The sequence below is a fragment of the Mus caroli genome, chromosome 7 (genome assembly GCF_900094665.2).
Source record: "Mus caroli chromosome 7, CAROLI_EIJ_v1.1, whole genome shotgun sequence".
In the NCBI taxonomy this organism is placed as follows: domain Eukaryota; kingdom Metazoa; phylum Chordata; class Mammalia; order Rodentia; family Muridae; genus Mus; species Mus caroli.
In genome coordinates, this window is record NC_034576.1 from 144575518 (window position 1) to 144587936 (window position 12419).

The 12419-nt window shown below is 53.4% G+C and overlaps 1 protein-coding gene across 1 annotated transcript; it reads right to left on the reverse strand.

Annotated features, from left to right (window-relative positions):
* Positions 1-225: 225 nt before the first annotated feature.
* Positions 226-12017, reverse strand: Ctsd (cathepsin D). The gene is made up of 9 exons (XM_021166287.2): positions 11847-12017; positions 9631-9790; positions 7585-7708; positions 6759-6877; positions 5011-5237; positions 1640-1762; positions 1337-1481; positions 1147-1245; positions 226-1052 (listed from the first exon to the last, which is right to left on the reverse strand). Exons 1-9 carry the CDS (start codon positions 11912-11914, stop codon positions 885-887), a joined length of 1233 nt encoding a protein of 410 aa, XP_021021946.1. The 5' UTR covers positions 11915-12017; the 3' UTR covers positions 226-884.
* Between the last annotated feature and the right edge of the window lie 402 nt (positions 12018-12419).

Consider the following 12419-nt stretch of genomic DNA (forward strand, 5'->3'; position numbering starts at 1 on the left):
TTGCCCACAAGGCCAGATAGCAAGCCAGAGCCTCAGGAGTCCCCTCTGTTCATTGGCCTGGTGCTGAAAACCAAGTCTGGGCTCTAGCACACTCCCTACCCCCCATCCCCAATATTCTCCACAGCCAGCTTGTCCCTGAATTAGCCCTCAATAGTACTGGGTTCTACTGGTCTAGCTAGCTCCATCCCCAAGGTCCCAATTCAGAAACAGTACCGAGCACACCAATAGAGATCAAAGCCCAAAACAACTTTATTTGTATTTCAACTTTGGCTCCCAGCTGCCTAGCCCAGGATGAGGGCAGCAGAGGCCAGCCAAAACCAGTCAGTCATCCTACCTCTACCCCAGGCTGAGGGACGCCTTCTCAGGAGGGCGGGGTCAGGCCCTAGGTAACCCCCCAGGTTCATAGTTTTGCTTCTGTCCTCTTGCTCCTTCCTGCTCACCTTCAGGCCTTTGCCAGGCCAGAGTTGGAGGAGCAGTAGAACATGGTGCCATCCCCAAGCTGGGTGAGGGGTCTGGGTCAGAGCAGGTTTCTGGGAGGGATCCTAAGACCCATTTGCCTGCTTCAGAGTACTGCCCACACAGCAAAGGGCAGCAGGACAAGACAATCCATCTCAGCAGCTATTAAACCAGTAGGGGCCTTTGAAGGCAGCCTCGTGTACTGGGTGGGCCTTGGCCTCCTTCAGACAGGCGGAGGGCAGCAATCTGAACCCAGGGTGAGGAACCACAGAACAGAACAGCTGGACAAGCTCCAGCCAGGTCTCCCAAGGGTCCAGCAACACTAAGCGAGTGTGACTATGAGTGAGTGGGGCAGGTGGAGGGATGGGGCTGGCTGGCTTCCTCTACTGGACTCTGATCCAGTTCCCTGACGGTGGAGAAGGAGCAAGTTAGAGTACGGCAGCCTTGGCAAAGCCGACCCTATTGTTGTCTCTGTCAAACACAGTGTAGTAGGAACCAATGAAGACATCGCCCAGGATCCAGAGCGGCCCACTGGGAGGGGGTATGTCCATTCCCATGAAGCCACTCAGGCAGATTGTCTTTCCACCCTGCGATACCTGTAAGGCCAGAATGGGCACATGTGATCACACGGTACCCACACTTCACTCAAGGTGTCCCGGCTTCACACTGCCACCGCCCACACCAACTCACCTTGAGTATATACTTGTCTGGGTGTAGTTCATAGTTTTTGCCTCCTAGCTTCAGGGAGACTGTGGGCAGGCTGGACATCTTCTCACAAGGAATCATATACTAAGATACACAAGAGAGAACGTGGTATTGAAGGTATGGCCTCGGGAACCCTCTCTGCCTGCTGGCCAGCCCACACAGGCCAGTAGCTTACCTCACCCTGGATAAGAGGCACTGCCCCAATGGCCTTCTGCAGCTCCTTCACCTCCTCCACAGGCCCCACCAGAAGAGATGTCCCTGTGTCCACAATAGCCTCGCAGCCTCCCTTGCACAGGGTCAGCCCATTGCCCACCTCCAACCTATGAGGCAAAGATGTATCAGTCACTTTACCCTGTCACAGGTAGGGCATAGCTTGTCTAGACCCTGCCTTGGAAGACACCTGCTTTTTTTTCCCCCAGGCTTCCCGCACATCACCCCTACATAACACTCTCAGACATCAGCAACACCCATGACTCACTGCTCCATGTGCACCTGCCAGTAGGCCTTTCGAGTGACGTTCAGGTAGGACAGCTCCCCGTGGTAGTACTTGGAGTCAGTGCCACCAAGCATTAGCTCTCCTCCGGGTTGCCCTTCTGGGTCCCTAGGAGGAAGTAAGTGGTCAGTTTCTACCCACTAATTCAGAAGTGTCAGCAAAGGGTCAGACATCAGAAGGAAGGTGATTAAGTGGGGCAACCAAGGAGGGCTCCCCTGCGGAGAGACCTGGGGAACTGTTGAGGACAGGTGGACCTGCTCTGAAAGGAACGTCCTTAGCCTCAGCTATTCCACTCTGAGTGTAAGCAGCAAAAAGAACGACTCTGTATCTTATTTACACAAGCAAATTCCCACCTCTTAGCACACCAGGAGAAACGAACTGATAAAACCACAACTGAAACTATCGGATCCTAGCTTGTACAGACTCCAGCTTATCAGTCACACCAGAAATGACAACCCCCTCACCTGGGATTTACAAAGGGACAACCTAAGACTGAAATGCAGCAAGCCGACCGACAAGCCTGGTCCAGGAATTCTGTCATTGGCAAAGAACCCTTGGTTCTGTCCCCAGGGTGTAGGCTCAAACAGATTCTCCTGCCTTTGAACTCAGTACACTTCCTAAGTGACCCTGGAAAAGGTCTGTCAACAAAACCTGCAACTGACATTTCTGTGTCTGTGACCACTTCTTATGCAGTTCCCTACTCTTCCCTGTGTTTATATCAGCTCTCTACTTCCAACTTCTATACAGAGTCTCCGGGCTCTGCAGACCTTTCTTAGCTAGTCTGGAACCTGAACATATAGATAGTATTGGGTGAAGGATAACATGTGAGCTCTTAGTATTTTTAATTAAGATTTGAAAACTGGCAAGAGAGATGGCTCAGTGGCTAAAAGAGCTTGCTGTTCTTAGAGAGGACTGAGTTCACTTCCCAGCTCCTAGGAATCCAACACCCTCTTCCTGGCCTCCACTGGCAACTGCATTCAGATGAATATACTCCCACGCAGACACACATTAAAAAAAAAATCAGAATAAAAGAATCAGTAATGCCAATGGTTACCTATCAAATAAATTTGGGACTCCTTGGCAAATTACAGTAAATAAAACGTATTTAGTATGTATACTTAGAGTTAATAAATTCTAACACTGTTGAAAGACAGAAACATGCCTGTTTATGTTTCTGACCTGACACATTCATGCTGCCCTGCCTGGCCAGGAATAAGCCTAGGGCTCAGATCCTAAGCTAAGTTCCCATTCTACATCTGCTGCCCTGTTGAGGATCCTTGGCCCTATAGATATAGGCTTCCAGCCCAGTCCCACAAAAGCTGCTGGGTACAGCTGGCCCTTCTCTTCAGGATGTTGGCTGGGGGTGATCAGGGCCAGCCATTGATAGCCAAGCTCAGGGCTGAGAGTCAGGCTGGAGCTGAGGGACAGGGATGCTCTCTGCCTGGCAAAACCCAAGGCAGGCTTCTAAGAGGAAGCCAGGGTCACGGTCCTGAGAAGCTGAGCTGGCTTCAGCCATGGACGTCACACTTGCTACCACTCTGTTTCTCCTGTAAACATTTCTCTCAACTCCCTTACACAAGACCTTCAAACAGAACTCAGGGAGAGTGGTCTGTACCTACAACAGTAAATGTTCTTCAGCAACCAGCGAGTAAGTATGTAAGCTTGCCACCTCCAACCTGAGGGGCCTGGGTAATGTGTCACATCTGGCCAGGCATCACTCTGGGGCACGATGACCCAAAGCTGAAGGGAAGTTTTCATCTCAGGAGCTGCCACCCTGGCAGGCCTCTGTAACCATCTTCCTCCTGGCCCATGGATCCCTCAGCCTCACCCTGTTCTCTTGCCTAAGTCTCCACCTTGGCCTGGCTTTGGCTTGTCATCACCTCTGCAATCCCGGGTGGAAACACAATGGGTACTGGCCCTGCCTCTCCTCACCTCACCCACCGTTCCACCCACACTGCCTGGTCACAGAGCCGCAGCCTCTTTGCCCCTCACTCTGCTGGTTTCACACCTGCCTACTTAGCAGCCACACCTCTGGATCATCAGCCGGGGACCCAGCTGGCAGAGTAAGTGCCCTGGGGCCCAGGCTGTAACTACCACATCCTTTCCTAGTTGCTGAGCCTGGGGGGCTCCTCCTAGTAGACAGGCTCCAGCAAGGGGGATATGTATCCTGAGATCATAGAACAGAGCCCTGAGACTTAAAGGCAAGTGTTACTTGTGGGCCACTTGCCCCTAAGGCACCATGGAACTGGGAAAAGACAGGTCTCCAGGCTTCAACCTGGCCAACTTGTTTTTGTTTTCTGAGAGAGCATCTCTTGATGTCTCTGGCTATCCCCGAACTCACAGAGACCCTCCTGCTTCTGCTGCTTGAGTGCTAGAATTAAAGGCACGTGCCATTACGCCCAGACTGCCTAACTTCTGGGCACCTACCTATTCTAGGAAGCAGAGGCCAGAAGTCAATGACCCTATTCATTCATCCACACCGCTGCCTCTAGGGAGCCACTCTGCTCAGAGCTAAGCTGGGTAGTTACCATTTAAACATGGGAAAAGCAAAACTAGAAGACTTTGGGCTAGCATGGGGCCAGTAACCCTCAACAAGGGGCTAGGGTTCAGGCCTAGAGAGCATGGGGTGAGCATTTGGAGGTTACCCTTGCTAGACATGCAAGTAAGTCAGCCCAGAAAAGGAAGGTGTGGTCATCAGCAGCAACTCAGAGCAGTAGGCCACCTACTTACACCCCATCCACACCCAGGAGCTAAACCCAGAGAGTGAGGAGCCCCATACACCCAGCTGCCCATCTTGTGAAGTTCCTGAACAAGACTGTTGTTGGACAGGCCTGCTGGAGGCTCCTTGCAAGGGTGTGTGCAGGGAGGGTGTCTCACTTGTACTGGGGGGTTGGGGATCGCTGCTAACAGAAAAGTTCCCAAATCTCTCAGGGAGAGACACCCCTCCTCCTCCAAGGACACTCTCAATGTATAACCCAGGGCTCTTAGTCCTCCCCAGTGACTCCTGACTTTGTCCTAAGGAAGGTTCCTGGACCCTGTCCCCAGAGCGGTGTCACAGAAAGTTCATACCCATGTCTTTCCTAGCAACCAGCAGCCCAGAGACCACATCTGCTCTCACCAGTGCCTGGATCCCAGCAGCTCAGACTCTGACCCAGGCAACCAGCATCTCCTGACTGAAGTCCCTGGCACATGGCTTTCTCTCCTAAGCAGGTAAAGTAACTAACTCCTACCTACCAGATACCCTTAGGTCTGATGCCACAGCCAAGCCTACAGCACAGACTCTTAAGTCCCATCTATATCCTTTGCCCTGAAGCAGAGCTCAAGGAAGGGTGAGAGCCACGCCTCTCCTGCTGCACCTGTTCAGGTAGAAGGAGAAGATGTTCTTGTCCACCAGCTTCTGTTGCATCAGGTTGTCAAAGACCGGAAGCACGTTGTTAACAGAGATATGAGGGTAGCCCATGCCCAAGATGCCGTCAAACTTGGCTGCAACAAATACGATTCCAGGCTGCTTGGTGGCTTCTCCAAAGACCTGTTTCTCCACCTTGATACCTCCTGCCTTTGACTGGTCAGACTTACATGGAACCTGCAAGCCAGAACACATACATCACAGCTGATATTTCCCCTCAGGACAGTCAAAAGAGCAGAATGTAGACAGAAGTGTTTGACACAGCCACACAGCTGAAGACAAGGACACAGTGTTCCTCTCTGAGATACTTAGGAGGACTTTGTGCTAACCAGACACGAGAAGCAGGAGAGAGAGAGAGAGCTCCCTCCTCGCCTATACCCTCCCACATCTATATTCTCTAGGACAGTGTAGTTCTTGCCCTTGGACTTGGGGACAAGCCACTGAGCCTGCAGCCTGAGCAGCTGGGTAAACCCACAACTGTCACTGTGAAGCCACACTCTTTCTGCCTACCATCAGCCCGTCCCACAAAGCTGTGGCTGCAGATAGAACCGGAGCAGGAAGTGGAAAGAGCTGCTGCTGAGAACATGTCGGAAGACGGTAACACAGGCGGCTAACATCCTGTGCACTGAGGGGCCCCTGAGAAGTACCACAAGGAACCCTCCACAGACAGGGAAAGGGCAGAGCCAGGTACAGGGTATCACCACCCAAAGGCCAGGTAAGCAGGATTGATCTCTGGTCCCTGCAACCCTGCTGTCCTGATGCTAACCCAGGAGTGAATGGCCTCTCCTTTAAAGAAGGCTAAAATGATAAGATCTTCCTACAGACGAAGAGCCCAGTCCAGACAGTCTCCCTCCTGGCTCCTTCACAGTATTTGTTCCAACACAGAGAGAGTTTTCCAACCCATCTCAGCCTCGACAAGCTTCGGAACCCTTTCTATCCCCAGGCCTGGCCCCTTGGCCCAGACCTTCCTCAAGGCCTTCTGAAGACAGTATGCTGGCAGCTAAGAGATTGTGGCACACATCTTTAATCCCAGCACTTGGGAGGCAGAGCTCTGTGAGCTTGAGGCTAGCCTGATCTACAGAGTCATTTCCAAGACAGCCAGGGTTACACAGAGAAACCCTTTTGAAAAACCAATAAAAAAGAAAGAAAGAAAAAAAAAAAGGACTCTGCTTGCACCTCAATCTAAAGCATCCCACATAGTCCTCCTGAGCTAGTAGTGTCCCCAACTCCAGCAGCTGAGCCAGTGTCCCCAACCCTAGCAGCTGATTTGCTCATGGCTCACTGACCAGGCCAGGCTGTGTCAGCAGTCGGTCAGGGTGGCAGTCCCCACTAGCTGACACTCTATGTCCCACCTTTGATTCTTCCCCTCACTCTGCCAACCCTGAGAACTCTTGACTGTCCCTCCAGCTGCACACATTGAGGCTGCACAGTCCCATGTCCTTCCCATCTGCTCCCTCATCACTTGGCATGCTGGGCTCTCCTGCTCCAGGGCCTTTGCTCAAACAGCATCCTAATGGTCTAGCCTCTGCTCCCAATCACTCAGCGCTACCACAGTCATCCAAATTCAGCAGCTATCGTGGGTGGCTGGAGTTGGGCTAGGGACACCATGCCCTCTTCCCTCAGCTGTAGTTGCTCACATGATGAACCCCTTGCCATGACAGGGCCTCTGAGCTCCAAGGACAGGCCCCAGGGACTTACCGATACAGTGTCCTGGCTCAGGTACCCAGAGAGGCTTCCTGAGCCGTAGTGGATGTCAAAGGACGTGCCATTCTTCACATAGGTGCTGGACTTGTCACTGTTGTACTTATGGTGGACCCCTGCAGGGGAACAGGCCTGTTAGTCTGCTTGCTTCCCCCGGAGTGCTGTGGGGCCAGCAGCTCAGGCTAACTTTCCAGTTTGGCCTATGGCCATGACCTATGCCCATACACTGAGGAGCCCTGGACCATGGGCTATATATACAAAGCCTTGGTCTTGGCCTTACAGGCTGCCCAGCCCTCAGCTTGTTCTATCATTGACCAGCAAAGATCCCCAGCTTCTATACCAAAGCTGCAGCTGACAAGACCTGGTAAGTGAGTACTTCAGGGCAGAAGAAAAGAACAGGGCCTGTTTGATGTATTGTCCAGGAGGTGGACTAGACCCAAGCACCAGCAAATCTCAAGCCCAACCTGCCTCCCACAGCCTCAACTATATTTCAACTCTCTTTAAAAGTTGAGCTTCAAAGGCAGGACTAGTGGTCAGGCAGGCCTGGCCCTCTGCAAGCCCAGCCATGAATAAAGGTAGGCAGGAAGGCCCCTCTGCTGTTTCAGAGTGTCACATCTGACTGAAGGACGGGACTAGAACCCCACTCTCTGGAGAGAGGGAAATAGATATTAGCTGCTCATGGATTCTCACAGAAGGGCCTCTGTCACCCTGATTGTCCCAAAGGCCACTGAGCATGGCTGAGAGTGTAACATAGCAGAGCCAGAGCACCCCAGAGCCAGGCATCTCAAAGGGTCCCAGGAGAGAGGACAGCAGAGAGACTCACAGCAGGCTATGTCAAGTAGCTTGCAATGAATGGAGGGGACCCACAGGTTAGAGGAGCCAGTATCAAAGACGACTGTGAAACACTGCGGGGGGGTTCCGATGCCGATATCACCATAGTACTGGGCCTAGGGAAGAAACAACGTTCATCAAGGTAAGAGGAGGTACCTGAGAGGCCTCTGGCTGTATACAGAACACCAAATCTGAAAGGCCCAGGCTGAGGGAGGGAGTGCCCACAGCAAGAACATGTATCTCCAACTACTAGGCCCTGAATAGGGAAAGGGACTCCCAAGAATAGATTGTAGAAGAGTAGGCCTGAGGCCCAGTACTGAACTCCAGGACTCTAGGTCCCTTTACCTACCGTACTGTGGGGCAGGGGAAAAACTGGGCACGTGAGACTAGGTGAGACTAGTGGTCAGGCAGGCCTGGCCCTCTGCAAGCCCAGCCATGAATAAAGGTAGGCAGGAAGGCCCCTCTGCTGTTTCAGAGTGTCACACCTGACTGAAGGCCTTAATCACAGGTCTTAGATTAGAGACTGTCCTGTGGAACAAATGAGAGGGGCCACCATGGGGGCAACACTACTTGCCCCAACTTCGTCACTGCGTCAGAGCAAAGAAACCTGGCCTTGGTTTCCCATTTATTCACACAGACAGCAGAGTCCACCAGGCCTGCCAACTTCAGAGGCTAGGCATGCACAGAGGTTCCCAAATCCTCTGAGGGGAAGCCCAGTTGTTAACTAGTGGTGGTGGGTCATTCATATTCTCTCTGTCCAGGAAGGAGCTGAGCCACTGGTGGATACCAGAACCAGGGTCCAATCCCATTTAACATCAGTGAGTGTCAGAAAACCCTAGAGAAGTAACTGGTGGGAGGGGTACAGGGGGGTTACTCAGCAAACTGTACTTTGCACGTGCGTAAGCCTGTCTAGGAAATAGCTGGCTAGACCCAGACAGATCAACCTTCTTCACGAAGTCACAAGCCTGGGTCTCATGTTTCCTGTCACTGCCATAGCTTGGGTCAGACAAGACAGAAGCACTGCCAATTTAGGCCAGTGGACTACAAAGCCCAGAGCTGCAAAGTCATCCTTGGCTTATAAGACTTGGGGGGGGGGGGGGGGGGGAGGAGGGGCGGCGACCGGGGCAGGGACATAAGAGATGCCAGGCTGTGGCCCAGAACCTTCCACGGAGCTCGGACCAGCTCACCATGTGACTTCCAGAATGTTTCTCCTCGGGGCCTACATTCCCTCCGAGGAGAGTAGGCTGCTGAGCCAGACCTGTAACCTCAACCATTTGGGAGGCCAAGATATGAGGATGGTAAGTTCAAAGCTAGCTTGGGCAATTATCTCAAAAGTAAGAAAAAGGAGCGGGTACAGTGGTAGAGCTTGCCTAATATGATGTACAAGGCCCTAGTCGGTTCAACCCCAGAGAAAGGGGGAAGGGAAACACTAAAAAGCAGGGGGCAGGTTGATCTTGGGAAAATGGCAAAGGGGATCAGAGGCCTCTCCTAGAACATGTACAGAGGGAGGCACCAGCAAGGTGGACCTATATAGGTCCGGTAACTCTCTCCCAGACTCCCACCAGGCTAGGTTTGGTTCTAGGCTGCTCTGTCAGCATGGGACAGTCCTCAGGATGAGAGTCATTCCCAGCAGTAGCTGAACTGAGAAATCTATGTTCAAGACTTAATGTGGGGCTGGAAAGGTCATGATTGGGTATGTTGCTCAGGGACTAAGTACTTGCCTATCCTACAGGGGGTCCCTAGGCTCAATCCTAGTACCACCCCACCCTATTCCCCCTCAAATAGGAAAAGAATCTCAGACCCAGAAAGAACCTTTTGCAAATATCAAGCAATGCCACCCTAACCCATCCTTTAGTCTGAGCAGGCTCATCCACACAGAGGAGCAAGGATTCTAGGATGGCAAGAATGAGGGGCTGTTAAGCAAGGAATGGTATATTGTGGGGTGGGCTTCCATGAAGAACTGGCTACTTAGCCCAGGGAGCTAGCTCTTCCCACACTCACCCCTCAAAGCAAGACCCCAAAATACAACTGCACTCACATCCAGGTAGTTTTTGAGTAACTCTGACACTGGCTCCGTGGTCTTAGGCGATGACTGCATGGAGTACTTGGTGATGGGGCCTTTAAGGATCAGGTCTTCCACAGAGCCGCCCACCTCCGTCATAGTCCGACGGATAGATGTGAACTTGCGCAGAGGGATTCTGTCAAGATGGGACAGAGGTATCAGCACCCAGCTTTGACTGCTGCATCCTCCAACCTCCCACCCCAGAATACCCCAGGCTGGGCCAGGGCAGCCCTCTAGTACAGAATAACTGCCAGCCAGGCATGCACCTCAGTGCCTCTAGCAAATTAAATATCTCAAAATGGCCACAACATGTCACAAACTCCTGCCCCAAAGCCATAGGCCCACTGGCCCACTGAATCAGCTAAGAACATCCTATCACTACCACAGACACCTCAGTTCAGTCACAGAAGCTTGCTCCTCATGTCCGAGGATAGGCTAGTGTGCCCACCCGTTTCCCTCACCAACCACACCCCAGTCAGGTGGTTCTCAGTCACCCTAGAGTGAAACAAACAGCACATACTGGGCCAGCTCTTGCTCTGTCTGCCTACCTGGGTTACTGGCTAGTGGGTTCTGTTTAGGGTGTGGCCAGGCACTTGTAACTGGTGCCCTGGTGAACCCAATCCTACATCAGGAGGAGGTGGAGGAGGAGGAGGAACAGGTGCATCCAAATCAAGGTGCACCTCGGGACTCTGGTTGATCCACTGAACCTGGCCCCTAGCCACATCGGTTCCCACGTGGACTCCACAAAAAGGAGCCCCACCAACCACCCCTAACCATCCAAGAGGCTTCAACACCAACTCCCCATGCTCTCCCTAGCCATCCCTGAACACAATCTGGTAACTCTCACCCAAGAAACCTACAGGCCCTACCGCCACAGACTCAAGGCCCTTATATGCTTCCTGCAGCCCTGATGCAGACAACTAAATAGGGGATGCCTCCATTAGATAGCAGAGGGAGAGGGGTCCCTGTCCTGCCCTCCAGGTCACCTCTCCACCACCACCCCATCCCCCACCCCCCAGTTTGCTCCTGTTCCCAAGGAGAGCTGATCTGTAATCACTTGTTGAAACTTCTCTGCCCAGGGATTTGTATCCAAGGTCACAGCTGACCTTTCCTGGCATGCACAGTGCATGCTCAGAGAGATATAAGAGTCTTGCCTAAGAGTAGTGGGCTGGAAGAGGTAGGCTTCTGGCCTGGGGCTTAGGGGAGGCACACACCCTGCAAAGGTCAGGAAACATGCCAACAAGCCTAAGAGTGTGGCTTTGTTTCTGGTGCCTAGTCTCAGGGATCCTGGAGTCCACAATACCTCTTCCCAGAGAAGAGAAGCCTGAGGGTAGGGCAGGCAAGCCCAGGGCAGGATCAAGCCTAGGCCACTCCCTACAATGGCTCCACTGAGGCTACCCACCCCCAGCTTGCAGCCTACAGGCTGGGCTCCTTCCCACCCAACCCTGGTGCCCAGCCGGCAGAGCCAGCTCTACTCCCACAGCCTAAGGCCTCATCCACCTGCCACGAACAGGGACTCCATCACAGAGTGGGAAAACACACGGGCTACCACCAAGGCCTCATCTAGCACAAAGGCCAAGTCCACGGGCCTGAGAAGGGCCTGGTCCAAAGTGGGGTAGACCTCAGCTCCAAGGTATTTGAACTGGGCCACTCCATACCTTCTCTCTCTGGGACTTGCGCAACTCAGGAGGAAGGAGGAGAGATTCACCACCCAGGACAGGGGGAAAATCTTTGAGTAAACTTCTAGGGCTATGCACCAGTGCACAGCTGTCAAACAGGGTCCCTTAAAAGGAAAGGCCTGCCCAAGTTCAGGGGGACAAGGGCCTACTAGGTTTTCCGACTTCCACAGCTGGGTTCAACAGAATCCTATCCATGGGGCAGCACTTCTCCTCAGAAGCGGCCCCGCTACACACACACACACACACACACACACACACACACACACACACACAGAGGCGAGGTTGGAGCCAGACCCACTTGTGGCCACCCTACTGTACCCTCCTGTTCGACCATAGGAGTCATAGAAGTGGAGAGGGACCCAGGCGACCCCTGCCTTTTGAGTGTCTCGCCCTATCGTCTGTGGGACCCTGAGGAAGGCTGCGCTGGGTGCACAGGTGCATTCCAGCACGGCCGGAGCAAACGGCACTCCAGGTGACGAGCCCCGCATCTCCGGACCCAGAGCGGGTCCTCACCTGATAATCGCGAAGGAGGACGAAGCCAGGAGGCCGAGAATGAGCAGCAAGACGCCGGGAGTCTTCATGGTCGCGGCGGCCCGAAGAGAGCAAAGCTTAAAGCCAGAGGTCGCCGGCTTATAGGCAGGATGACGCCGCAGTCCCGCGGAGTCAGCTGACCCGCTTGTTTGGCCCTCAATGGGTCACGTGAGACGCGGGCGAGGGGCGGGGCGACCCGAACCCGCCTCCAACACTGCCGGGGCGCAGGCGTGCTCTACTCCAGGCCTACGCACGGCTCTCGGGAACGCGCCCGCCGACTTTCCTGGGACCGGAGAATGCCTGGATACAGGTCACGTGGGGAAGGAAGACTAGGCAGGCCGGGAAGCATCCAGAGGGGCGGATCCTGCCCTCAGCCTCGCCCCTCCCTTACCTGTCTTTTTTGCATAATTGGGGTGTCCACTACCAGGATGTGGTCTTTGTCTGATTGGGCTCTGACCCTCTCCTGGATGCCAGCTTAAACCTAAGCCTTTTCTCTCTCAGCTCTGTTCCTCCTTGAGAATTTCCCAGGAGCCTCTCTGGACTCTTGGACCAGCA